This window comes from Oncorhynchus gorbuscha, linkage group LG13, assembly GCF_021184085.1.
Source record: "Oncorhynchus gorbuscha isolate QuinsamMale2020 ecotype Even-year linkage group LG13, OgorEven_v1.0, whole genome shotgun sequence".
NCBI classification, from domain to species: Eukaryota; Metazoa; Chordata; class Actinopteri; order Salmoniformes; family Salmonidae; genus Oncorhynchus; species Oncorhynchus gorbuscha.
In genome coordinates, this window is record NC_060185.1 from 93714153 (window position 1) to 93741630 (window position 27478).

The following is a 27478-nucleotide window of genomic DNA, read 5'->3' on the forward strand; positions in this document are numbered from 1 at the left end:
TCTACTAAAATATGGTCTTACCTGTCACCCAAGGTACAAATCCAATGCCAAAAAAATAAGCCGGGGTACGCTGGTGTGGAAACCCATGCACTCCCATTGATAACAGTCTAACGGTAGTTAGTTACAACACCGACGGGAATTCTGTCAATCGAGTGTCACCGTTTCTATTGGAATGCAACGTCAGCTTGTTATCTATTTGTTTTTCTTCGTTTAACAGCCAACAAAAGGTTTCCATCGAGCGCATATACACTTTAATCTCTTTATTATGAACACAACAAATACAACAAAAAAAAAACAAATATACAAACTAGTGCATTAACCCAACAGACAGGGAGGGAGTATTTACATATCAAGATTCATTTTCAATTTGTTAAATACTTCTGTGGTGAGTATTGCTTTTTTAATATATTTTTTTTACATTTACTGATCATTTCAAAATAATTGAAATATTTCATCTTTAAATAATGTGAAAAAGGGGTTTGTTCTCTGCACACTTCATTTCAATCTCTCTTGCTATTTTGGATTTCCCGGAAGTGAGGTGGCCACTCGGAGGAGCAAGCCAAAGATACAACACGTATCGGAGACGCCAGGCGTCTTTGGGACTTGGGGGAATATAACTGTTAGTTAAAATATACAGCGAAATGCTTGAAGAAGGGGAAAAGTAATTGGTCGTAATATAGTTGAGGGACTTGATACATCTTGTAATCATAGTGAATGCCCCAATCAAAGCGTTGGAACAAGATCAACAAGTGAAATCCGTGACAAAAAAAAAACGACATCGAGTCCGTGAGTAGCTAACGTTAGCTAGCTAGCTAGCTGTCCGTATTAGTTTCGCACTGCAGTAACATTACTGTACAGCTAACTACCAGAATAGCTGGCTGTGCAGAGCAAGAGCAGCCAAGCTAGCGGTCCCTTCCAACCCAGATTAGCTAACACACCCCCTCAGCTATAACATTGCATTGTTAGCTAACAAGACAGCCAATACATAGCTAGTTATCTTGTTATTAACTTGTCATCCGATATGTCTACCTAGCTTGGTAGATTTAAATATGGCATATCAACAATGCAGTTTTAGTTTGAACGAAATTAAGGCTTGATAAAATTGAGTGAAGAAGTCAATCTAGACTCAACAAAAATGTAAACATTTACATTACATTACATTTAAGTCATTTAGCAGACGCTCTTATCCAGAGCGACTTACAAATTGGTGCATTCACCTTATGACATCCAGTGGAACAGTCACTTTACAATAGTGCATCTAAATCTTAAAGGGGGGGGATGAGAGGGATTACTTATCCTATCCTAGGTATTCCTTAAAGAGGTGGGGTTTCAGGTGTCTCCGGAAGGTGGTGATTGACTCCGCTGTCCTGGCGTCGTGAGGGAGTTTGTTCCACCATTGGGGGGCCAGAGCAGCGAACAGTTTTGACTGGGCTGAGCGGGAGCTGTACTTCCTCAGTGGTAGGGAGGCGAGCAGGCCAGAGGTGGATGAACGCAGTGCCCTTGTTTGGGTGTAGGGCCTGATCAGAGCCTGGAGGTACTGAGGTGCCGTTCCCCTCACAGCTCCGTAGGCAAGCACCATGGTCTTGTAGCGGATGCGAGCTTCAACTGGAAGCCAGTGGAGAGAGCGGAGGAGCGGGGTGACGTGAGAGAACTTGGGAAGGTTGAACACCAGACGGGCTGCGGCGTTCTGGATGAGTTGTAGGGGTTTAATGGCACAGGCAGGGAGCCCAGCCAACAGCGAGTTGCAGTAATCCAGACGGGAGATGACAAGTGCCTGGATTAGGACCTGCGCCGCTTCTTGTGTGAGGCAGGGTCGTACTCTGCGGATGTTGTAGAGCATGAACCTACAGGAACGGGCCACCGCCTTGATGTTAGTTGAGAACGACAGGGTGTTGTCCAGGATCACGCCAAGGTTCTTAGCGCTCTGGGAGGAGGACACAATGGAGTTGTCAACCGTGATGGCGAGATCATGGAACGGGCAGTCCTTCCCCGGGAGGAAGAGCAGCTCCGTCTTGCCGAGGTTCAGCTTGAGGTGGTGATCCGTCATCCACACTGATATGTCTGCCAGACATGCAGAGATGCGATTCGCCACCTGGGGGGGAAAGGAGAAAGGAGAAGATTAATTGTGTGTCGTCTGCATAGCAATGATAGGAGAGACCATGTGAGGTTATGACAGAGCCAAGTGACTTGGTGTATAGCGAGAATAGGAGAGTGCCTAGAACAGAGCCCTGGGGGACACCAGTGGTGAGGACAGATTCTCGCCACGCCACCTGGTAGGAGCGACCTGTCCGGTAGGACGCAATCCAAGCGTGGGCCGCGCCGGAGATGCCCAACTCGGAGAGGGTGGAGAGGAGGATCTGATGGTTCACAGTATCGAAGGCAGCCGATAGATCTAGAAGGATGAGAGCAGAGGAGAGAGAGTTAGCTTTAGCAGTGCGGAGCGCCTCCGTGATACAGAGGAGAGCAGTCTCAGTTGAATGACTAGTCTTGAAACCTGACTGATTTGGATCAAGAAGGTCATTCAGAGAGAGATAGCGGGAGAGCTGGCCAAGGACTGCACGTTCAAGAGTTTTGGAGAGAAAAGAAAGAAGGGATACTGGTCTGTAGTTGTTGACATCGGAGGGATCGAGTGTAGGTTTTTTCAGAAGGGGTGCAACTCTCGCTCTCTTGAAGACGGAAGGGACGTAGCCAGCGGTCAGGGATGAGTTGATGAGCAAGGTGAGGTAAGGGAGAAGGTCTCCGGAAATGGTCTGGAGAACGGTTGGTAGAGCATGGTGCTTGTAACGCCAGGGTAGTGGGTTCGATTCCCGGGACCACCCATACGTAGAATGTATGCACACATGACTGTAAGTCGCTTTGGATAAAACGTCTGCTAAATTGCATATATTATATTATTATTATAACGCAACATGTATAGTGTTGATCCCATGTTTCATGAGCAAAAATGAAAGATCCCAGAAATGTCATACACACAAAAAGCTTATTTCTATGAAATTCTGCGCAAATTTGTTTACATCCCTGTTCGTGAGGATTTCTCCTATGCCAAGATAATATATCCACCTGACATGTGTGGCATATCAAGAAGCTGAGTACACTGCTGCTCCTCGCTGTTTATTATCTATGCATAGTCTCTTCACCCCTACCTACATGTACAAATGACCTCAACTAACCTGTACCCCCGAACACTGACTCAGTACCAGTACCCCCTGTATATAACCTCGTTATTTTATTGTTACCTTTTTATAATTTTATACATTCGTATATTTGGTAAATTAACGTTTTACTCTTGAACTGCACGGTTGGTTAAGGGCTTGTAAGTAAGCATTTCACTGTGAGGTCGACACTTGTTGTATTTGGCCCATGTGAAAAAGTTTGATTTGATTTTGCTGGGGGACAATAAAAGGCCACTCTAAAATGTGCAGTTTTGTCACACAACAAATTGCCACAGATGTCTCAAGTTTTGAAGGAGCGTGAAATTGCATGCTGACTGCAGGAATGTCCAACAGAACTGTTGTCAGAGAATTGAATGTTAATTTCTCTACCATAAGCCTCCTCCAATGTTGTTTTAGAGAATTTGGCAGTACATCCAACCGACCTCAACAGCAGACCACGTGTATTGTGTCGTGTGGGTGAGCGGTTTGCTGATATCAACGTTGTGAACTGAGTGGCCCGTGGTGGCGGTGGGGTGGGATGGGCAGGCATAAGCTACGGAAAGCGAACACAATTGCAGTTTATCGATGGCAATTTGAAATGCGCAGAGATACCGTGACGAGATCTTATGGCCCATTGTTGTGCCATTCATCCACCGCCATCACCTCATGTTTCAGGATAATGCACGGCCCCATGTCGCAAGGATCTGTACACAATTCACGGAAGCTGAAAATTGTTTCAATTGATTTATTTCCTTGTATGAACAAATTTTGTAAAATCTTCGAAATTGTAGCATGTTACGTTTTTATATTTTTGTACAGTTGAAACATTGCTCTGTTTACACTCAACATACATGTATTTATTCAGTGACTGTTACTTGTTAGCTATCTAGTGAGCTATAAGGAAGCAATTGGATTATCCAACAGCCAAGATCATGAAATGACAATATCCTAACCTGCTCTACATTCTGATTGTCGTCCTACCACACAGCTGTAGATACTGCCTACACTATGGTGCGTGCAGGCCTGGTGACTGCCACCAGTCTGGCTCTGACTGGCGCTGTGATTGCCCATGCCTACTTTCTCAAACACCAGTTCTACCCCACTGTGGTCTACCTCACTAAGAGTAGCCCCAGTATGGCAGTGAGTACACACTAGTTCTCTACATTCCCCTGTTTGACATGTTTATCAGATGTATGGTCTGTAACGTGGCTTTCCCTCCCACTCCTCTTTGTGTCAGGTGTTGTACATCCAGGCGTTTGTGTTGGTGTTCCTGTTGGGAAAGTTCATGCGTAAAATCTTCTTCGGACAGCTGAGAGCTGCGGAGATGGAGGTATGGACCAATTTAAATGATATTTCAGCGTTTGTTTACTCCTGCTTGGTTTATTAGATCATACGTAGAATGTATGCACACATGACTGTAAGTCGCTTTGGATAAAAGCGTCTGCTAAATGGCATATATTATTATTATTTTATTACCAGATCTGTATTTCTCAATAAGTGGAACTGGACTTCTATGTAATGTGATGCTGTTGTTGCTTAGGCAACCATCATACCCTCTACTCATTCCTGAGCTGTGTTGTCTTGGTTACACATCCACCATATTTGTTAGACGGACGCTGGAAAGGAAAATCTGAAAACAAAAAGCCAGTACAGGTTGGTTCAGTACGATAGTGTAAAAAGGTTATCACTAAGATTCAACTTCCTCTTCCTTCAGCATCTGATAGAGCGATCCTGGTATGCTGTCACAGAGACGTGTCTGGCCTTTACTGTGTTCAGGGATGACTTCTCTCCCCGCTTCGTAGGCCTCTTCACCCTGCTGCTCTTCATCAAGTGCTTCCACTGGCTGGCTGAGGACAGGGTGGACTTTGTGAGGCTGTTACATGTTAAACACATTTGTTTAGATATTTCACATAGTTCAGACATTTTCGTTACTTTACAAGAAACATGTTTACCGTCTATAAAGTGACAATGAATGTGAAAGGAAAGCGTGTGTCTCTGTCTGTTCTGATGGTATTTTCCCACCTCACTCAGATGGAGAGAAGTCCTAATATATCCTGGGTCTTCCACTTCAGGGTGTTCTGTGAGTATGGGTTATATCTCTTCAAGGTGTTAAAGGCCCACCCAGTGATATTCAGTATCTTTGTAATGGGCCCTTCAGTGGTTTACAGTACAGTATGGGTTATACTGTCTTTTAATAGACCCTATAGTGTATCTCAGTACTGTAGTTGTTACTACTTATTGGAGTGTTGGTGATTTAGTCACAGCCATGTGAAACTGGTGTTTTTAGTACCAAGTGTGTTTCTTAAAATAAAGCTATAGGCAAATATATCAGACTGATGCACCTGGTGCACATCAGTAAAACAACACATCGACATTGTAGCTTGATAACGCAACTGGCATATATCTGGGGCAAGAATGTCTCGGCCTGTACTAGTGTGTTCAGTCAAAATGACTGGGAGGAATGGACAGATAATCTAAATCATTGTGTCTCTCTCACACAGCTCTCATGGTGTTGCTGGGAATCCTGGACTTCCTGTTTGTTAACCATGCCTGTCACAGTATCATCACCCGAGGGGCCTCTGTCCAACTAGTCTTTGGATTTGAGGTTTGTTAAACTATAAATTGTTGTTTTCTGAATCTGTCATGTGACACTTTACTCCTATATGCCTGCTATATATATATATATGTCAGGAGTAAAGTGTCACATGACAATATATATATATTAGTTGAATCAAAGCAGTTGGTTATACTTCAGCACACTTCTCAGAATAATAACACTGTTGTTGTTTAGTATGCCATCCTGATGACAATGGTGCTCACCACCTTCATCAAGTACACCCTCCACACTGTTCACCTCCAGAGTGACAACCCCTGGGACAACAAAGCAGTCTACATGCTCTACACCGAGCTCTTCACTGGTATGATACCTGTATCACTAAATATACTCTCTACACCGAGCTCTTCACTGGTATGATACCTGTATCATTAAATATACTCTCTACACCGAGCTCTTCACTGGTATGATACCTGTATCACTAAATATACTCTCTACACCGAGCTCTTCACTGGTATGATACCTGTATCACTAAATATACTCTCTACACCGAGCTCTTCACTGGTATGATACCTGTATCACTAAATATACTCTCTACACCGAGCTCTTCACTGGTATGATACCTGTATCACTAAATATACTCTCTACACCGAGCTCTTCACTGGTATGATACCTGTATCACTAAATATACTCTCTACACCGAGCTCTTCACTGGTATGATGCCTATTTTTGCTAAAGATGCTCTACACTGGTATGATACCTATATTGCTAAAGATGCTCTACACTGGTATGATACCTATATTGCTAAAGATGCTCTACACTGGTATGATACCTATATTGCTAAAGATGCTCTACACTGGTGTGATACTTATATTGCTAAAGATGCTCTACACTGGTATGATACCTATATTGCTAAAGATGCTCTACACTGGTATGATACCTATATTGCTAAAGATGCTCTACACTGGTATGATACCTATATTGCTAAAGATGCTCTACACTGGTATGATACCTATATTGCTAAAGATGCTCTACACTGGTATGATACCTATATTGCTAAAGATGCTCTACACTGGTATGATACCTATATTGCTAAAGATGCTCTACACTGGTATGATACCTATATTGCTAAAGATGCTCTACACTGGTATGATACCTATATTGCTAAAGATGCTCTACACTGGTATGATACCTATATTGCTAAAGATGCTCTACACTGGTATGATACCTATATTGCTAAAGATGCTCTATACTGGTATGATACCTATATTGCTAAAGATGCTCTACACTTGCTATGCAACTTTAAAGGTCCAGTTTCTTGGGTCCACATTGAGCTTCGTTAATTCACATTAAGCTGCATTTCTTAGAATGAAAAGCATGTTCATTGAGCATATTTTTGTCCAAGACTAGGCTTGTTTTGTGTCCAGTAAACTGGTCATATATATGTATGTGTAACATCCCACTTCATTTAAAAAAATCTCTCCACTCTTCCCTCCCAGGTTTCATCAAGGTCCTCCTGTACATGGCGTTCATGACCATCATGATAAAGGTGCATACCTTCCCCCTATTCGCCATCCGGCCCATGTACCTGGCTATGAGGTGAGCAACACCGCTACTCTCTAAACCCTAGATTAAAAGATACCGTTCTAAAATTCTTAGACCTGGAGTCTGACGACTCCGTATGTTACCTGGCCAACAGATTGTCTTCTCTTATCGTTTTTGTTGTTATACGAGGCAGATGTAACCATTAGAACACCGGAATTTCTGGATTCTGTCCTCTGTTCTTTAGGCAGTTCAAGAAAGCAGTAACAGATGCCATAATGTCACGGCGAGCCATCCGCAACATGAATACACTGTGAGTGTTCAATTCATCTGTATTGTTTGTTATTTTGGGGTATCCACAACGGGGGGGGGGGGGGGGAATCGTTCCTCTTACCATTTTCATAATTTTAGGATGAAAAACATTGACTAAACATCCGTGGACTTAGTCCATGGTCAATGAACTGGATGTGTGTCTCTGCAGTTACCCAGATGCCACTCCTGAAGATCTGCTGGCTTCAGACAACGTGTGTATCATCTGTCGTGAAGAGATGGTGACTGGAGCCAAGAAACTTCCCTGCAATCATATCTTCCACTCTAGGTATTTTATGGATACTACTATACTATTCCTGTTTTAGACAGAACAGTATCAGATAGTAGAAAATAAGATAATATTTTTGATATTTGACTTGTCATTTCTGGTCCTGTTAGTGTTCTGATTTTTATGTCACTAACTAACCTTTTCCTTCATTTTGTGTCCCAGTTGCCTTCGTTCCTGGTTCCAGACTCTATGTAGCTAACTAACCTTGTCCTTCATTTTGTATCCCAGTTGCCTTCGCTCCTGGTTCCAGACTCTGTGTAGCTAACTAACCTTGTCCTTCATTTTGTATCCCAGTTGCCTTCGCTCCTGGTTCCAGACTCTGTGTAGCTAACTAACCTTGTCCTTCATTTTGTATCCCAGTTGCCTTCGCTCCTGGTTCCAGACTCTGTGTAGCTAACTAACCTTTTCCTTCATTTTGTGTCCCAGTTGCCTTCGCTCCTGGTTCCAGACTGTGTGTAGCTAACTAACCTTGTCCTTCATTTTGTGTCCCAGTTGCCTTCGTTCCTGGTCCCAGAGACTCTGTGTAGCTAACTAACCGTTTCCTTCATTTTGTTTCCCAGTTGCCTTCGCTCTCTGTGTAGCTAACTAACCTTGTCCTTCATTTTGTGTTCCAGTTGCCTTCGTTTCAGAGACTCTGTGTAGCTAACTAACCTTGTCCTTCATTTTGTGTCCCAGTTGCCTTCGTTTCAGAGACTCTGTGTAGCTAACTAACCTTGTCCTTCATTTTGTGTCCCAGTTGCCTTCGCTCTCTGTGTAGCTAACTAACCTTTTCCTTCATTTTGTGTCCCAGTTGCCTTCGCTCCTGGTTCCAGACTCTGTGTAGCTAACTAACCTTTCCTTCATTTTGTGTCCCAGTTGCCTTCGTTTCAGAGACTCTGTGTAGCTAACTAACCTTGTCCTTCATTTTGTGTCCCAGTTGCCTTCGTTTCAGAGACTCTGTGTAGCTAACTAACCTTGTCCTTCATTTTGTGTCCCAGTTGCCTTCGCTCTCTGTGTAGCTAACTAACCTTGTCCTTCATTTTGTGTCCCAGTTGCCTTCGCTCCTGGTTCCAGACTCTGTGTAGCTAACTAACCTTTTCCTTCATTTTGTGTCCCAGTTGCCTTCGCTCCTGGTTCCAGAGACTCTGTGTAGCTAACTAACCTTTTCCTTCATTTTGTGTCCCAGTTGCCTTCGCTCCTGGTTCCAGAGACAGCAGACGTGTCCTACATGTCGTATGGATGTCCTCCGGGCCTCTAACCCCAATCAGCCCCCCACCCCAGCGCCTGCCCAGCCCCCTGCCCCAGCAGCACCCGCCAACGCCCCTGTCCCTGGGAACGGTGGGTAGCACCACACAGAGATATGGCTCCATCGGTTAAGGAGGGTTTGGTCGGTAGGGATGTCCTTGTCTCATCGCGCACCAGCGACTCCTGTGGCGGGCCGGGTGCAGTGCACGCTAACCAAGGTCTCCAGGTGCACAGGGTTTCCTCCGACACATTGGTGCGGCTGGCTTCCGGGTTGGATGCGCGCTGTGTTAAGAAGCAGTGCGGCTAGGTTGGGTTGTGTATCGGAGGACACATGACTTTCAACCTTCGTCTCTCCAGAGCCCGTACGGGAGTTGTAGCGATGAGGCAAGACGGTAGCTACTAAACAATTGGATATGTCTGGTGAGGACCTGCCTTACAACAGGCCTACAAGCCCATGCCTAAGGAACATTCACGCAGATGAGCAGGGACCCTGTGGGCATCTTTCTTTTGGTGTTTTACCTTAATTGCCTACCGTCTGTAAGCTGTTCGTGTCTTAACGACCGTTCCACAGGTGCATGTTCATTAATTGTTTATGGTTCATTGAACAAGCATGGGAAACAGTGTTTAAACCCTTTACAGTGAAGATCTGTGAAGTTATTTGAATTTTTACGAATTATCTTTGAAGGACAAGGTCCTAAAAAAAGGGACGTTTCTTCTTTTTTTCTTCTGAGTTTAGTTTCATGAAGTTACAAGATATCTGATAGAAACCCATTAATAGTTTCATGAAGTTACTAGATATCTGATAGAAACCCATTAATAGTTTCATGAAGTTACTAGATATCTGATAGAAACCCATTAATAGTTTCATGAAGTTACTAGATATCTGATAGAAACCCACTAATAGTTTCATGAAGTTACTAGCTGTAAACTGGGTTGCCTCCCAGGCGGCTGACTGACATGCGTCCTCTTGTCCCCTTGTCTCCTCTAGTTGGCCCTGGAATGATGCCCCACTTCCCCCCAGGGCTGTTTCCTTTCTGGGGGCCCTTCCCTGGAGCGGCTCCCCCTGCTGGTGCTCCCGGTGCCCCAGGGGCCACAGACGCCCCTGGGGCCACAGAGGCGGCTCAGGCTCAGGGCGCTGGTGAGTCTCATTTCTATTCTCTGGTACTAAGGCATCTGTCAAATTTTCAGTCTTATCTTTTCTGAATGGGAGGGTAGACGCAGACCAATCTTCACATTCTAGTCAATTAGAGGTTTCTCTGACCTAGATGACGAAATGCCCTGTTCAATACATATTCTCAATTGAGCTTTTTGGTCCAGGACTAGACTTCCTCAGGGTCTGGAAGACCAGCCCTAAAGTGTCTGTCCTAACATTCTGTGAACATTGAAGTCATCATTTCTCCTTGTGTGAATCAGGTACCAGTCATTCCACAGGGGCCAGTGCTGCTCCTGCTCCAGGAGGCCCTATGCCTGGGTTCCCCTTCCCCTCCTTCCCACCCCCACCGTTCCCCTCAGCTCCGTGGCTGACTATGCCACCACCTCCACCATTTGGTAAGATCTGGATTCATTCCTACTTGCTCCTTCACTTATAAAGGAAGCCTCCATCATGAAAATAGTATTGTAGATGGGCCACCATTTTCAACAATTCTAGCAACAGTTTTGTTCTTATCTACCCTGTTGCCGAGGGAGGGCTGTTGCCGAGGGAGGGCTAAGATGTTCACAAATCTGTATTAAGGCTGGTATCTTGAATAACCTTGTTATGCTGTGTGTTCTGTCCCAGTGTCATCCATGCCCCCTCCTCCCCCGGCCCTGTCCACCATGTCAGAGGCTGAGCTGAGGGAGCTGGAGCAGGAGGGCCGTAGAGGCCTGGAGGCCAGACTGCAGTGTCTCCACAACATCCACACTCTACTGGACGCTGCCATGCTCAACATCCACCACTACCTCACTACCGTCGCCACGCTCACGTAATGATGCCTTGTTTTCATTTTTACGCAGGTCAACATTTCCATGTATTGTTTAGCCTATGATTATCATGCTACTCATTTGCTCCTCAGTCCTCCTCAGTCAGAAACCAGCAGCGCTGCTGGCGAGGCCAGCGGATCATCTCCTCCCTCCACTAGTGCAGAAACCCGGGAGAACCAGGAGAATGACTCTCAGAGCAGTACAGGTAAGTCCTCCTATTGACTGACTGATATTGTGAAGTGAACACGAATCATTTTGTAGGAATCCGGACTAGCTGTTAGTGGGATTTTAAAGCGGTGTGTTTTTTACACTGTAGACACATTTTCTCACTTTAGTTTCGCTCCTCTGTCTCTTACTCTCCAGCCGCTGAACCTGAAGCTGTGAATGGGGCCACAGGTTTCTCCCAGCCAGACTCTACCACGTTGGGCGACAGTGAAGACCAGCGGGATGAAGAGGAAGGAGATGGAGAGGAAGTCGGCGAAGACGGAGAGCCCAACCCTTCAGAGCTGAGGCGCCGTCGTCTCCGCAAACTCGAGACCACACCCCCTCCTCCTGACCACTGATACATGCCTACTGATGCATTCTGGGAACTGACTTATCAATCAATACATTATTGATTACCAATCAATAATAAGAGATGTATTTTATTTTTTCTCTTTTTTTCCCCCTCCTGGCTCTGCGTTTTGTGCTGTTTAAACTCAGACAGCCAAGAGAGAGGAAGAAGGAACAACCGTTTTGTTGTTGGAACATATTAAAAGCAAGATTATTTTATTTTTCAACTGCCTGACATCTTACGATCCATATGCAGGTGTTTTGTTTCACCACTCTTCACCCAATACTGAGGAGTGATATTCAAACACACAGACCAGAACTTCTTCAAATACAGACCTGAACGGAGACCGGACTTCTTCGAATACAGACCTGACCGGAGACCGGACTTCTTCGAATACAGACCTGACCGGAGACCGGACTTCTTCGAATACAGACCTGACCGGAGACCGGACTTCTTCGAATACAGACCTGACGGAGACCGGACTTCTTCGAATACAGACCTGAACGGAGACCGGACTTCTTCGAATACAGACCTGACCGGAGACCGGACTTCTTCGAATACAGACCTGACCGGAGACCGGACTTCTTCGAATACAGACCTGACCGAATACAGACCTGAGCGGACTTCTTCGAATACAGACCTGAGCGGACTTCTTCGAATACAGACCTGAGCGGACTTCTTCGAATACAGACCTGACCGGAGACCGGACTTCTTCGAATACAGACCTGACCGGAGACCGGACTTCTTCGAATACAGACCTGAACGGAGACCGGACTTCTTCGTATACAGACCTGAACGGACTTCTTCATATACAGACCTGACCGGACTTCTTCGAATACAGACCTGACCGGACTTCTTCGAATACAGACCTGACCGGACTTCTTCGAATACAGACCTGACCGGACTTCTTCGAATACAGACCTGACCGGACTTCTTCGAATACAGACCTGACCGGAGACCGGACTTCTTCGAATACAGACCTGACCGGACTTCTTTAAATAGACCTGACTTGACTTCTTCAAATACAGACCTTACCTGAGAGCTGATTTCTTGGTCAGTGACAGCAAAGTGGACAAGTGTTTTAAATCTCAGGTCACTGCTACTTCTCCTTCTACCGTGGAGTCAATCCACCTGTGAGAGGTTGCTTTTCTTCGTCACTGTAAAATGTATCCCCTTATTGTCCTGCTTGTCAGACTGTGTTACATGGAGGCCTGACCCTTTTTGAGTTAAAGCAATGTCTGAAATGGGCCCACTATTCCCTACGTAGTGCATAGGTCTCTGGTTGAAAGTAGTGCACTATCTAGGGAATAAGGTGTAGCCATAGCGTCCTGAGTGATGAGATTATACTTTGTATTTTTCTGATTTCTCAAGATTTTGCTGCGGGCGGGTTTATTATAACTTAATAGGAAAGTGGGTTGATTTAACCTGTACATACTGTAAAGTTTTACTAGGATCTGTACATAATGCAGAATAAACCAATGAAATGTTGCGATGTACTACATCAACGGGTTCACTATCAGGAGCTGAATATTCATGGCTGGGTTCACTATCAGGAGCTGAATATTCATGGCTGGGTTCACTATCAGGAGCTGAATATTCATGGCTGGGTTCACTATCAGGAGCTGAATATTCATGGCTGGGTTCACTATCAGGAGCTGAATATTCATGGCTGGGTTCACTATCAGGAGCTGAATATTCATGGCTGGGTTCACTATCAGGAGCTGAATATTCATGGCTGGGTTCACTATCTGGAGCTGAATATTCATGGCTGGGTTCACTATCAGGAGCTGAATATTCATCTCTGCTATCTAGAAAAGACAGACCAACACAAACTACTCAGCTGGTGGAAAACCTATCGCCTCTGTGTTCCCTCACATTTACTATAGTGGTAGTGTAGGGGCTCTTCAATCACTCCATAGCACTATTGACAATTAAAGGTAATGTTCCCAGAGTCCCAATTCACGGTCAACGTTGCACATGTCAGCTCTAGAAAATTACCTTTAAGGCGATGTCTCCGGCCCTAAACTGAGGAAAAGTGCACCAACCGAGAATGACTTCTTGTTCACATGTGTTGAGACACATACTGAACAAAAATATAAATGTAACAATTAGTCAGAAATAAATGTTCTAATCTATGGATTTCACATGACTGGGCATGAGTGCAGCCATAAAATGAGGCAAATTTATGGTAGATAAATAAACATTAATGTCCACCAGAACGGTCAAAGTCAGCATGTCAATTTTAATCAAATTTTATTCCATGCTCCCTCAGAGACATCTGTGGCATTGTGTTGTGACAAAACGGCACATTTTAGCGTGGCCCTTGATAGTCCACCAGCACAAGGTGCACCTGTGTAATGATCATGCTGTTTAAGCAGCTTCTTGATATGCCACATCTGTCAGGTGGATGGATTATCTTGGCAAAAATAAGTAAATGCTCACTGCACAAAATTAGAGAAGCTTTTCATGCATATGGAACATTTCTGGGATCTTTTATTTCAGCTCATAAAAACACGAGAACTCTTTACATGTTGTGCTTTTTTTGTTCAGTGTAATCACACATTTACACAATCTGAGTATATTCTGTTTAGCTATGAAGCACCTAGAAAATTCCCTTATAAAATGGATGCTGGTGAGAAGGAAGAGGTATTTGGTCCATAACTGCTAAAACGACAGGTGATATGATTAAATAAGTTAGTTTACTTCAATGTACAATCACATAAAATGACAAAACTAATCTGTTGTCTGCATTACTTATGAAAGTGGTCATGCCGATTTTTACAGTGCCTTTAAGCTAGACGGCAAGTAGGAAACAATACCTTTAAAAAATAATGACATTTAGTCCTGTCAGAAAAGTTGAAAATAAACTTTCTATAATGGAATGAATATAGCCTGAGTGTCAGTGTTTGTCCTCTTACCACCTCAGTTGACATGGCATTGACGGACAAGGAGTTGACATGAAATAGCATTCTAATGAATACACAGGTCAGAGGACAAAACACATCGCGACCAATCATAGGAATTTAAAAAACCCCACAAAAAACGAGGCTCCGTTGGAGATGACGGTCATCAGTTGATCAATAAAAGAAAAGGTGCATAGTTACTCTATTTAGTGATGAGGTTGTTGTTTTGTGTGCAAAAACACCAGTCAATTTGAATGGAGGTATTGCTGTCTGCAGCTGGAAGCGATCAAAGACAATTTATGCTGGATTTAAAAATGTGGTTTGAGGCTCCGTACGGGAGGATGTGACAATTGCAGAGCCTCCAGAGGCCAAACTGAGCTCCGGACCACAATCGCCGTGCGCCTCCCCAAATGTAACAATGCGGAGGGTTCCACGTAGCTCCGCATTGACACGATTGGGTGACGGTAGGCGAGGGCGGGAGGTTCTGTATAAAAACACAAAGTCACTTCCTTGCCAACAGCTCGGCGAAGTACGGACGCGCCGACTCACTGTAAATGCTGCATGACCAAAGTAGATGTCGGATCGACCGCGCAGCGCCTTTTCAGCAACCTGAGATAGAGCGCTTCAGCATTTCACTGCAGACAGACAGGATCAAGACACGTCCCAAATGGCACCCTCTAACCTACATAGTGCACTACATTTGACTAGAGCCCTATGGTCCCTGGTTAAAAGTAGTGCACTATAAAAAGGGAATTAGGGTGCCATTTGGGACAGAGGATCAGTTAGTTCTGTGGCGTAGAGTAAAAGGAGTGGTGTTGGTTCTGGTCCAGAGGGTTACTGGCAAAGACGAGAGGTGTCGTCTCCTTGATGGATCCATACCAGCTGGTGAAAAGGAGACAACAGTGTGAACAGTAAATCATTTGTTGTTGTAAATAAACATTACAGGTGAATTGATTATTACACAATTAGGTAAAAGTCCAAGGTTAGGGACAATAAATACCATTTTGAATTCAGAAAGTAGACTGAAATTCCAATTCCCACATGGTTTTGCCCCAACCCGGGTAATGTTCAGACAGTTTATTACCTTTGGTGTGGATGTGAGCTGTTGACCCAAGGAACACCCGAGTCAGCGTCTTCCCCTGCTGGGTCATCAAAGAAGTACGGCCGGGGTACTCTGTTGCTGTTGGGCATACTACAGCCCTGCGACAGAAGGAAGAAACACGTCAGAATGGGACTACACATACAAATCCAGAAATGGAAACCAAACATAGGTGAAGTGAAACGTAGGGAGAGCGACCCTAGAGGTCTGGTCAGGAAACATAGGGAGAGCGACCCTAGAGGTCTGGTCAGGAAGCATAGGGAGAGCGACCCTAGAGGTCTGGTCAGGAAGCATAGGGAGAGCGACCCTAGAGGTCTGGTCAGGAAACATAGGGAGAGCGACCCTAGAGGTCTGGTCAGGAAACATAGGGAGAGCGACCCTAGAGGTCTGGTCAGGAAACATAGGGAGAGCGACCCTAGAGGTCTGGTCAGGAAACGTAGGGAGAGCGACCCTAGAGGGCTGGTCAGTCTGAGGTCTGGTCAGGAAACGTAGGGAGAGCGACCCTAGAGGTCTGGTCAGGAAACATAGGGAGAGCGACCCTAGAGGTCTGGTCAGGAAACGTAGGGAGAGCGACCCTAGAGGTCTGGTCAGGAAACATAGGGAGAACGACCCTAGAGGTCTGGTCAGGAAACGTAGGGAGAACGACCCTAGAGGTCTGGTCAGGAAACGAAGACGACCCTAGAGGTCTGGTCAGGAAACGTAGGGAGAGCGACCCTAGAGGTCTGGTCAGGAAACGTAGGGAAACGACCCTAGAGGTCTGGTCAGGAAACGAACGACCCTAGAGGTCTGGTCAGGAAACGTAGGGAGAGCGACCCTAGAGGTCTGGTCAGGAAACGTAGGGAGAACGACCCTAGAGGTCTGGTCAGGAAACCTAGGGAGAGCGACCCTAGAGGTCTGGTCAGGAAACGTAGGGCGAGCGACCCTAGAGGTCTGGTCAGGAAACGTAGGGAGAGCGACCCTAGAGGTCTGGTCAGGAAACCTAGGGAGAGCGACCCTAGAGGTCTGGTCAGGAAGGAAAGAGAACAGAAACTAACATCTTCTTGAGGCGGTTGGCGGACTCTGAAGATGAGGATGAGGAGGCTGGTGGGAAGCAGCTCCCATATGAAGAGAATTACACCGAATGCCAAGTAACCCCGGTCTCCCAGTTCACTACGCAGGTCAGCCTGAGGAAAGACAAGCACAGTGTTATTGTTTGAGGTTGAGACTACATTGCAGACAGACTCCACAGAGTCACTGATCAGCTTGCATCACTGATAATGTATCAACATCAGAGAGATTCTTTCTCAAATAGATCCCCTTAGACAGATTTCCCAGTGACATCTTGCCAATGTCGCCGAATCAATTCAACCGTTTTGTATGATAACAACACTGAACAAAAATACAAAACTCAACATGTAAAGTGTTGGTCCCATGTTTCATGAGCTGAAATCATTTTCCAGACGCACAAACATATTATTTCTCTCAAATGTTGTGCACAAACGTGTTTCCGTCCCTGTCAGTGAACATTTCAATAAGCCGATTAAACAGCTTGTTCATTACACAGGTGCACCTTGTGTTGGGGACAATAAAAGGAAACTCTAAAAATGTGCAGATGTGTCACAACAACGCCACAGATGTCAAGTTTTGAAGGAGCATGTAACTGGCATGCTGACTGTAGGGATGTCCACCAGAGCTGTTGCTAGGCTCCCCAGTGGGTGGGCCTTTGCCCTCCTAGGCCCACCAATGCCTGCACCCCTGCCCAATTATAGGAAATCCATAGATTAGGGCCTAATGTATTCATAGGGCCTAATGTATTCATATCAATTGACTGATTTCCATACATACATACATACATACATACATACATACATACATACATACATACATACATACATACATACATACATACATACATACATACATACATACATACATACATACATACATACATACAGTGGAGAGAACAAGTATTTGATAACCTGCAAAATCAGCAGTGTTTCTTACAAAGCATGTAGAGGTCTGTAATTTTTTATCATAGGTACACTTCAACTGTGAGAGACTGAATCTAAAACAAAAAAATCCAGACAATCACATTGTATGATTTTTAAGTAATTAATTTGCATTTTATTGCATGACATAAGTATTTGATCACCTACCAACCAGTAAGAATTCCGGCTCTCACAGACATGTTAGTTTTTCTTTAAGAATCCCTCCTGTTCTTCACTCATTACCTGTATTAACTGCACCGATTTGAACTTGTTACCTGTATAAAATACACATGTCTACACAATAAACAGACTCCAACCTCTACATAATGGCCAAGACCAGAGAGCTGTGTAAGGACATCAGGGATAAAATTGGGATGGGCTACAGGACAATAGGCAAGCAGCTTGGTGAGAAGGCAACAACTGTTGGCGCAATTATTCGAAAATTGAAGAAGTTCAAGATGACGGTCAATCACCCTCGGTCTGGGGCTCCATGCAAGATCTCACCTCGTGGGGCATCAATGATCATGAGGAAGGTGAGGGATCAGCCCAAAATCACATGGCAGGACCTGGTCAATGACCTGAAGAGAGCTGGGACCACAGTCTCAAAGAAAACCATTAGTAACACACTACGCTGTCATGGATTAAAATCCTGCAGCGAACGCAAGGTCCCCCTGCTCAAGCCAGTTTATGTCCAGGCCCGTCTGAAGTTTGTCAATGACCATCTGGATGATCCAGAGGAGGAATGGGAGAAGGTCATGTGGTCTGATGAGACCAAAATAGAGCTGTTTAGTCTAAACTCCACTCGCTGTGTTTGGAGGAAAAAGAAGGATGAGTACAACCCCAAGAACACCATCCCAACCGTGAAGCATGGAGGTGGAAACATCATTCTTTGGGGATGATTTTCTGCAAAGGGGACAGGACGACTGCACCGTATTGAGGAGAGGATGGATGGGGCCATGTATCGCAAAATCTTGGCCAACAACCACCTTCCCTCAGTAAGAGCATTGAAGATGGGTCGTGGCTGGGTCTTCCAGCATGACAACGATCCAAAACACACAGCCATGGCAACTAAGTAGTGGCTCCATAAGAAGAATCTCAAGGTCCTGGAGTGGCCTAGCCAGTCTCTAGACCTGAACCCAATAGAAAATCTTTGGAGGGAGCTGAAAGTCCGTATTGCCCAGCGACAGCCCCGAAACCTGAAGGATCTGGAGACGGTCTGTGTGGAGGAGTGGGCCAAAATCCCTGCTGCAGTGTGTGCAAACCTGGTCAAGAACTACAGGAAACATTTACAATTACAGAGATCATACAAAAGTTTCTGTACCAAATATTAAGTTCTGATTTTCTGATGTATCAAATGTCATGCAATAAAATGCAAATTAATTATTTAAAATCATACAATGTGATTTTCTGGATTTGTTTTTTAGATTCCGTCTCTCACAGTTGAAGTGTAACTATGATAAAAAAAATTACAGACCCCTACATGCTTTGTAAGTAGGAAAACCTGCAAAATCATCAGTATCAAATACATGTTCTCCCCACTGTATATATGAACTGTAACTCAGTAAAATCCTTGAAATGGTTGCATGTTGCTTTGACATTTTTGTTTCAGTGTACATGAATAAAGCGCTTTACCTGGTCAGAGATATTGTACCAGTCAAAGTCAAAGGACTCCACTCTGTGATTCTGGGACAGTATGAGAACAGCCAGGTTGTAACATGCTCGACTAGCAAAGAGCAATATTACACCTGCTCCTAGTACTGCAGTCTGGCACACTGTTGTTCCCTGGGGGAAGAAGATACATACCAATCTGCACGTAGTACTGATTCAATTGGAACTACTCATTCAATTTAACTTCAAAATTAATTCAAATAAAATTACGCTGACACCATCTAAAATATAACATTTCCACCTCCAGAAATAAACCCAATAACATTTTGGTTAAATTATTTTAACATATTAGACCATGCATGGTCCATATTATCAGGTATGTTTTTAGCAATAAGAACTTTCTCCACTGTAACTAGATATTCTACTATAAGCTTGTCCCATTACCCATTCACCAGACACTTCCTCCCAATTAGCTTGGGGATAGGGTTAGGAATAGCTCGGTCAGTTACAGTTAGTGGAGAATAAATGTCATAAAAGCATGAATTATTTTAGGGAAGAATCACATCCCTGACTAGAGAATACAACATTGTTCCGTTGAATTCGCTTTTAAGGAATAGCTGATTAACTACAGTCTGGACTCACCTTACTGTGCAGGTGGATATCTACAGTCTGGACTCACCTTACTGTGCAGGTGGATATCTACAGTCAGGACCCACCTTACTGTGCAGGTAAGGGCTACAGTCAGGACTCACCTTACTGTGCAGGTAAGGGCTACAGTCAGGACTCACCTTACTGTGCAGGTAAGGGCTACAGTCAGGACTCACCTTACTGTGCAGGTAAGGGCTACAGTCAGGACTCACCTTACTGTGCAGGTAAGGGCTACAGTCAGGACTCACCTTACTGTGCAGGTGGATATCTACAGTCAGGACCCACCTTACTGTGCAGGTGGATATCTACAGTCAGGACCCACCTTACTGTGCAGGTGGATATCTACAGTCAGGACCCACCTTACTGTGCAGGTGGATATCTACAGTCAGGACCCACCTTACTGTGCAGGTGGATATCTACAGTCAGGACCCACCTTACTGTGCAGGTGGATATCTACAGTCAGGACCCACCTTACTGTGCAGGTGGATATCTACAGTCAGGACCCACCTTACTGTGCAGGTGGATATCTACAGTCAGGACTCACCTTACTGTGCAGGTGGATATCTACAGTCAGGACCCACCTTACTGTGCAGGTGGATATCTACAGTCAGGACCCACCTTACTGTGCAGGTGGATATCTACAGTCAGGACTCACCTTACTGTGCAGGTGGATATCTACAGTCAGGACTCACCTTACTGTGCAGGTGGATATCTACAGTCAGGACTCACCTTACTGTGCAGGTGGATATCTACAGTCAGGACTCACCTTACTGTGCAGGTGGATATCTACAGTCAGGACTCACCTTACTGTGCAGGTGGATATCTACAGTCAGGACTCACCTTACTGTGCAGGTGGATATCTCCAGTCAGGACTCACCTTACTATGCAGGTGGATATCTCCAGTCAGGACTCACCTTACTATGCAGGTAAGGGCTACAGTCAGGACTCACCTTACTATGCAGGTAAGGGCTACAGTCAGGACTCACCTTACTATGCAGGTAAGGGCTACAGTCAGGACTCACCTTACTGTGCAGGTAAGGGCTACAGTCAGGACTCACCTTACTATGCAGGTAAGGGCTACAGTCAGGACTCACCTTACTATGCAGGTAAGGGCTACAGTCAGGACTCACCTTACTATGCAGGTAAGGGCTACAGTCAGGACTCACCTTACTATGCAGGTAAGGGCTACAGTCAGGACTCACCTTACTATGCAGGTAAGGGCTACAGTCAGGACTCACCTTACTGTGCAGGTAAGGGCTACAGTCAGGACTCACCTTACTGTGCAGGTAAGGGCTACAGTCAGGACTCACCTTACTGTGCAGGTAAGGGCTACAGTCAGGACTCACCTTACTATGCAGGTAAGGGCTACAGTCAGGACTCACCTTACTATGCAGGTAAGGGCTACAGTCAGGACTCACCTTACTATGCAGGTAAGGGCTACAGTCAGGACTCACCTTACTATGCAGGTAAGGGCTACAGTCAGGACTCACCTTACTGTGCAGGTAAGGGCTACAGTCAGGACTCACCTTACTATGCAGGTAAGGGCTACAGTCAGGACTCACCTTACTGTGCAGGTAAGGGCTACAGTCAGGACTCACCTTACTGTGCAGGTAAGGGCTACAGTCAGGACTCACCTTACTATGCAGGTAAGGGCTGGTGGATGGGGAGCGTCGGGTTAACAGAAGCAGTAGTGCAGCTAGACAGACAGCCTCAAAGATGAAAAGCAGGTCGTTGACCAGCACTCGTATCAGAACCAGACTCCATGTTTTAGTTCCTGCTCCTCCACTGTCCCCGTTCCAGCCGAGAGCAGCACACACCACGTTGACACACAGGAACACACCACTCAGGGTGGTGTAGAAGCACCGCGCCCAACATCTGAGAAGAGTGAGACATGTCAATGCAAGCGTTTTAAATAAAGCTACTTCAAAACCACTAAAAAAAAAAAAAAAAAAAAGGGACACACAACCGCAAGTCATTTTTAGGGAAGTGAAACTCACAGTCCATTGGCGGGTTGAGTGTCAGGGTTGTACTTCTCTCTCACTTTGAGTAATACCTGTACACACAAAGGAGAATAGAAACCAGACGATAGTTCAAGTGAACACATACTAGTCTTTAACAAATACTTAGATAGTCTCAGAACCTGAAAACCAAAACTTGCGTGCGTCGGCCAGCTTCTCGATTTAAAAATCTGTCACGAGTGTCAAGACTAATGCTTTCCTAACAAATCAGAACTCAGAAACACTTGTCCCGCAAGCATGTCACGTGATCTGAGATATAATATATGTGTCTTACCTGAGTGAAGTAGAGGTTGATGAGACTGAGGGTGAAGAACTGCAGACAGACAGGGAAGCAGTAAAGGAGCCAGTAAAACACTGGGGCCAGGTGATTGGCTTCCAGGGCATTATGGAAGTAGAACGAGAACAGGGTGGTACGAAGAGCCGCCCAGAGAAGACAGAGGAACAGAAACCCACTCTGGTAGCTCCAGCGCTTGTGTCGGTAGAGAAAGAGGAGCCAGAGCTGAACGTAGACTACCAAGAAGAGACTTCCGTAGAGAGTAGTGTAGAGGATGGTAAATCCAAGCTGGACTGATGGGGCCACGGCCGGGTGCAGAGGGAAAGGTGTTGGCAGGGTGGAGTTAGAGGGTAGAATTGGTGTGACTGGAACTTCCATTGAGGTGAATGGGAATAGACTGTGTCACTCACTGTCTGGCAATAAGATAGTTATTTCCCTTGTATATAAAATGATCACATTTATTAGCATTCGAAATAAACACGGGAGGATTTCAGTGTGTCCATTTTTTAAAAAGTGCGATTAAAACACTATCTTCAGAGTGGTTTGAATAACATGGTCCTCTGCGTCAACACTTTGTCACTGTGGTAGAGGTAGTAGAGAACTGTTAAAGAGAGACAAAAAAACGTTGTGAAAAGACAGAAACCCTACAGTAGACTACACTGTGACTTATTGGCTATCTTTATTTTAAAAAAGGAGCTCGTTATGCAATACATGGAACTCAGTGTACAGAACAAGTTGTCACAAGAAAAAGTTGTACAGCTGACTTAGCTTAAGGCGCTTACAGACGGGCCGCGGGTAAAAGGCAATTGAACCGCGAGGAAATCCGCCTACCGTGTGTAGTGACAAACGGTCCCGGTTGTTGTCAGCTCGAATATTGTCGTTAAAAACATGGTTTGATTGGTTTACAAGATGAACGCCGCTTAAGACGTCGGCTAATTTCATATATGAGCACCGCTCACTGGAGCGAACAGAACTGACCGTGCTTCTTGCGTTTTCCGCCTGCTGCGCTACTCCCATTGAAGTCTATGAGACCCTCGCTGCCCATCTGTAAGCGCCTTAACGAGCCACCAGCCTGTGGTTGGGGAGTTAGAGACATAGCTAGCTGAGTAACAGTCCAACTTAGTCTGATTAAATCACGCTGTAACACACAATTAATTGGTAACTTATATACAGCCTGAAACTAATAACTGCAAAATCGTGCACACGTGCCTTTCCAAGCCCAAATGTTGAATAACATTTATTTTTTAACTTTCTCTACCTGTTTTCTGTGCGACTTGTCTTTCAGCTGCTCGAAATGTGAGACAAAATATCCACAGGAAAGTATCGTTCAGCCGACCTTTAGAGCCCAGGTACTGACGTTGGCGTTTCTATCACCTGGCCCATGAGCTAAACAGTTCATATACACCGCCTTCACAAAGTATTCATACCCTTTGACCTTTCCCACATTTTCTATTACATTTAGATGTTTTGGGGTCACTGGCCTATGCACAATACCACACAATGTCAAAGTGGAATTATATTTTTCGAAATATAATTTAATAAAATAAATGTACAGCTGAAATGCCTTGAGGTAACAAGTATTCAACCCATTTGTTATGGCAAGCCTAAATAAGTTAAAGAGTATAGATGTGCTTAGCAAGTCGCATAATACGTTGCATGGAATCTCTATGCAAAAAAAATGTGTTTAACATGATTTTTGAATGACTACCTCATCTCTGTACCCCACACACAAAATTATCTGTAAGGTCCCTCAGTCGAGCAGGAATTTCAAATGCAGATTGAACCACAAAGACTAGGGAGGTTTTCCAATGCCTCACAAAGAAGGGCACCCATTGGTAGATGGGTAATAAAAAAAAAGCAGACATTTACTATTTTGTTTGAGCATGGTGAATTTATTACACTTTGGCTGGTGTATCAATACACCCAGGTACTAGCTCAGTTGGTAGAGCATAACAGGCAGTGGGTATCAATCCCGGGACCACCCATTAGAATGTATGCCACATGACTGTACTTTGGATAAAAGCAAATGGCATAAGATACAGGCATCCTTCCTAACTCAGTTGCCGGAGAGAAAGGAAACCGCTCTATTACAGAGTTTAATGGCTGTCATAGGAGAAAACTGAGGATGGATCAACCACATTGTAGTTGCACCACAATACTAACCTAATTGACAGAGTGAAAAGAAGGAAGCCTGTACAGAATAAAAATATTCCAAAACATGCTTCCTGTTTGCAACAAGGCACTAAAGTAATACTGCAAAATATGCGGCAAAGCAATTAACTTTTTGTCCTGAATACAAAGTGTTGTGTTTGGGGCAAATCTAATACAACACATTACTGAGTACCACGCTTTTCAAGTATTGTGGTGGCTGCATCATGTTATGGGTATCATGTTATGTTATCATGTTACTGCAGAGCTTTTTCAGGATAAAAAATAAACAGAATGGAGCTAAGCACAGGCAAAATCCTTGAGTAAAACCTGGTTTAGTATGCTTTTCACCAGACACTGGGAGGTTAATTCACCTTTCAGCAGGACAATAACCCGAAAAACACATGGACAAATCTACATTGGAGTTTCTTACCAAACGGTCAATGAATGTTCCTGAGTAGTCGAGTTACAGTTTTGACTTAAATCGGCTTGAAAATCTATGGCAAGACTTAAATGGTTGTCTAGCAATGATTAACAACCAATTTGACGGAGATTGAAGAATTTTTAAATAATAAATGGGCAAATGTTGTACAATCTAGATGTGCAAAGCTCTTACAGATTTACCCAGAAAGACTCACAGCTGTAATCGCTGCCAAAGTTGATTCTAACATGCATTGACTCAGGGGTGCGAATACTTATGTAAATTAGATATTTCTGTATTTCATTTCCAAAAACACACTTTAACATATTCATTATGTGTAGATGGGCGACAGAAGAAAAAAAACATATGATTTAATCGATTTTGAATTCAGGCTGTAACACAACAAAATGTGGAATAAGTCAAAGGGTATGAATGCTTTCTGAAGTCGTGTTGTACCTGCAGACTGCAGTTAGACTGCATGCATCGCATGCACACATGTTCGTTCATGACTGAAGGCATGAGCACATGACGGAAGTACATGCAGGCAATGGGCATACTAACTAGGTTGTTCTTATTATGGCTCAGTCCAATGAAGTCAAGCAGGCCATTTACATGGTTTTGTTTGTGCATGTGCCAGGTAATTGAAATGTCAACTTCAGTACCGGTGGGGTGATACTTGGTGGTTCAATCTGTGTTTGAAATTCGCTGCTCAAGACTGAGGGACCTTACAGACAATTTGTCAGCACACATGGTTTGTTTTCGTAGCAGGTTAGGTTAATTAACGTGGAGGTTGAGTGGATTAACGTAGCAGGTTAGGAGAATGAGGTTTCAGTTAGGGAACATAGTTAGGGTTTGCTACAGTTGTCAACAACTGCGGTCCCTGACGTCACCACTACGTCATCTAGACAAACGTAGAAACGTAAACAAACCAAGGTGTCTCTTGTTGTGATTTGTCCTATATTTATATTGTATTTATTTATCTATTTTAACCCCAGGACCCCGTCCCCGCAGGAGACGTTTTGGTAGGCCGTTATTGTAATTAAGATTTTCTTATTAACTGACTTGCTTAGTTAAATGAAGGGTCAATCAATAAAAACACCCAGCGCTCTAAGAAGTCAGGTTAACAATGCAGGGCTTGTCTCAAATGTCGACCATCTAAAGGAACAACACCACCGTCAACCGGTATATTAAGTTCAAATGTATTTTTTATTCAACATTCGGGCTTGTAGTAAAACATTTCAACGATTTTGCAGTCATTAGTTTGAGGCTGTTTATACCAACTAAATCAGATTGTCCAAATCGGTGTTGTTTACTTTCTACGTTGGGGATTTCCTACTCAAACTAGGCGGCTTTATCCCTTTCAATTTAACCCTCTGCATGTCAAAACAACTTCACAAACTAGCAGCTGAACAATATAACCCGAAGACTAGCTAAACTAACCTAATCTTCAATGCTGACGGTGTGATTATCTGCGTAGCTAAAATACCTGCGCGATAACGTTAGTCAGCCAGCTAATTAGATCAACTGGCTTTGTGAAAACTCACGTTATGTGGGCCAGCTAACGTTACATCTTTCTTTTACTCTCTAGCTCAATAGTAATACATACATTGTGGCAATGTTAGTTTGACCAGTTACAAAATAAGTAAATACTAACATTTGTTACCTTATTCGAAGATATCGCTCCGGACAGGGAGGTTGACAAAATGTAATCTCGATTTACTTCCTTAGTAGTCAGACATGACGTAGTACAGTGGGGGCGGGGTTTACATGGAAAGCAACTATAGTACCAAACCTGTAGGGGTCAGCTTTGTTCTATTCTCCACACTATTCTATTCTCAACGTCGACCCCAGAGGGTGCGTAATGACCCTACACACACACACACACACACACACACACACACACACACACACACACACACACACACACACACACACACACACACACACACACACACACACACACACACACACACACACACACACACACACACACACACACAGAGGGAGGAGGAGGGAAAGGGAGAGAGATGAAAGGTGAAGGGAGGGAAGTAAGGAAGGAGAGAGAGAGAAGAGGGAGATTGAGGGAGGAGGAGAGAGGGATGGAGATGGAGAGGGTGAGAGAGGGATGGAGAGGGTGAGAGAGGGATGGAGAGGGTGAGAGAAGAGGGAGAGGATGGAGGAGGTGAAAGAAGGGGGAGGAAGAGAGAACAGAATGAGGGAGTATACTCCCCCTACTTTGTCACAACACAACTGATTTTCCTCAAATGCATTAAGAAGGAAATAAATTCCACAAATGAACTTTTATGAAGGCACACCTGTTAATTGAAATGCATTGTAGGTGACTACCTCATGATGCTAGTTGAGAGAATGCCAAGAGTGCGCAAAGCTGTCATCAAGGCAAAGGGCGGCTATTTGAAGAATCTGAAATATAAAATATATGTTGATTTGTTTAACACTTTTTGTTTACAACTGTATATGATTCCATGTGTGTTATTTCATAGTTTTGATGAAAAAATAAAGAAAAACCATTGTTCTAAAACTTTTGATCGGTAGTGTATATATATATATTTTTAAGTACACAAATACGAACCATTGTACACCATGATCATACCACATCCCTTCCTCAGGTTTCACTCAACAAGGGGAAGGCAGTTTCCTCTTACAGGGGTGGAACGTTGTTACAGGACGGAGCGAGATGCAGCTTTAAGTAAATGAAAAGGTGTGTTTGAGTTGCCTATTTCTGTAGCACTCAGCCTATACGTACTCACCAAGAGTATTGGCTGGATGCACTATGAAGTGGTAATGCTTCT

At 44.3% G+C, this 27478-nt stretch overlaps 2 protein-coding genes across 6 annotated transcripts; one reads left to right on the top strand and one right to left on the bottom strand.

Annotated features, from left to right (window-relative positions):
* The first annotated feature begins 189 nt into the window (after positions 1-189).
* Positions 190-12199, top strand: LOC123993741 (E3 ubiquitin-protein ligase synoviolin-like). 2 transcript variants are annotated; one of them, XM_046296186.1, is made up of 16 exons: positions 190-385; positions 4141-4292; positions 4390-4482; positions 4867-5019; positions 5184-5232; positions 5654-5757; positions 5944-6070; positions 7206-7305; positions 7496-7561; positions 7730-7846; positions 9012-9163; positions 10059-10208; positions 10484-10618; positions 10848-11031; positions 11122-11234; positions 11393-12199. In XM_046296186.1, the coding sequence occupies exons 2-16, from the start codon at positions 4161-4163 to the stop codon at positions 11590-11592; spliced, it is 1875 nt and encodes a 624-aa protein (XP_046152142.1). In that variant the 5' UTR covers positions 190-385; positions 4141-4160; the 3' UTR covers positions 11593-12199. The 2 variants fall into 2 exon arrangements, with proteins under 2 accessions (XP_046152142.1, XP_046152141.1); XM_046296185.1 differs by lacking the exon at positions 190-385 and adding an exon at positions 539-786.
* A 1854-nt stretch (positions 12200-14053) lies between these two features.
* Positions 14054-26419, bottom strand: gpr137 (G protein-coupled receptor 137). 4 transcript variants are annotated; one of them, XM_046296188.1, is made up of 8 exons: positions 26332-26419; positions 22100-22700; positions 21805-21860; positions 21442-21682; positions 19184-19333; positions 16619-16747; positions 15570-15685; positions 14054-15367 (listed from the first exon to the last, which is right to left on the bottom strand). In XM_046296188.1, exons 2-8 carry the CDS (start codon positions 22475-22477, stop codon positions 15268-15270), a joined length of 1170 nt encoding a protein of 389 aa, XP_046152144.1. In that variant the 5' UTR covers positions 22478-22700; positions 26332-26419; the 3' UTR covers positions 14054-15267. The 4 variants fall into 4 exon arrangements, with proteins under 4 accessions (XP_046152144.1, XP_046152145.1, XP_046152143.1 ...); XM_046296189.1 differs by having other exon boundaries at positions 26323-26396; XM_046296187.1 differs by lacking the exon at positions 26332-26419 and adding an exon at positions 23358-23842.
* Between the last annotated feature and the right edge of the window lie 1059 nt (positions 26420-27478).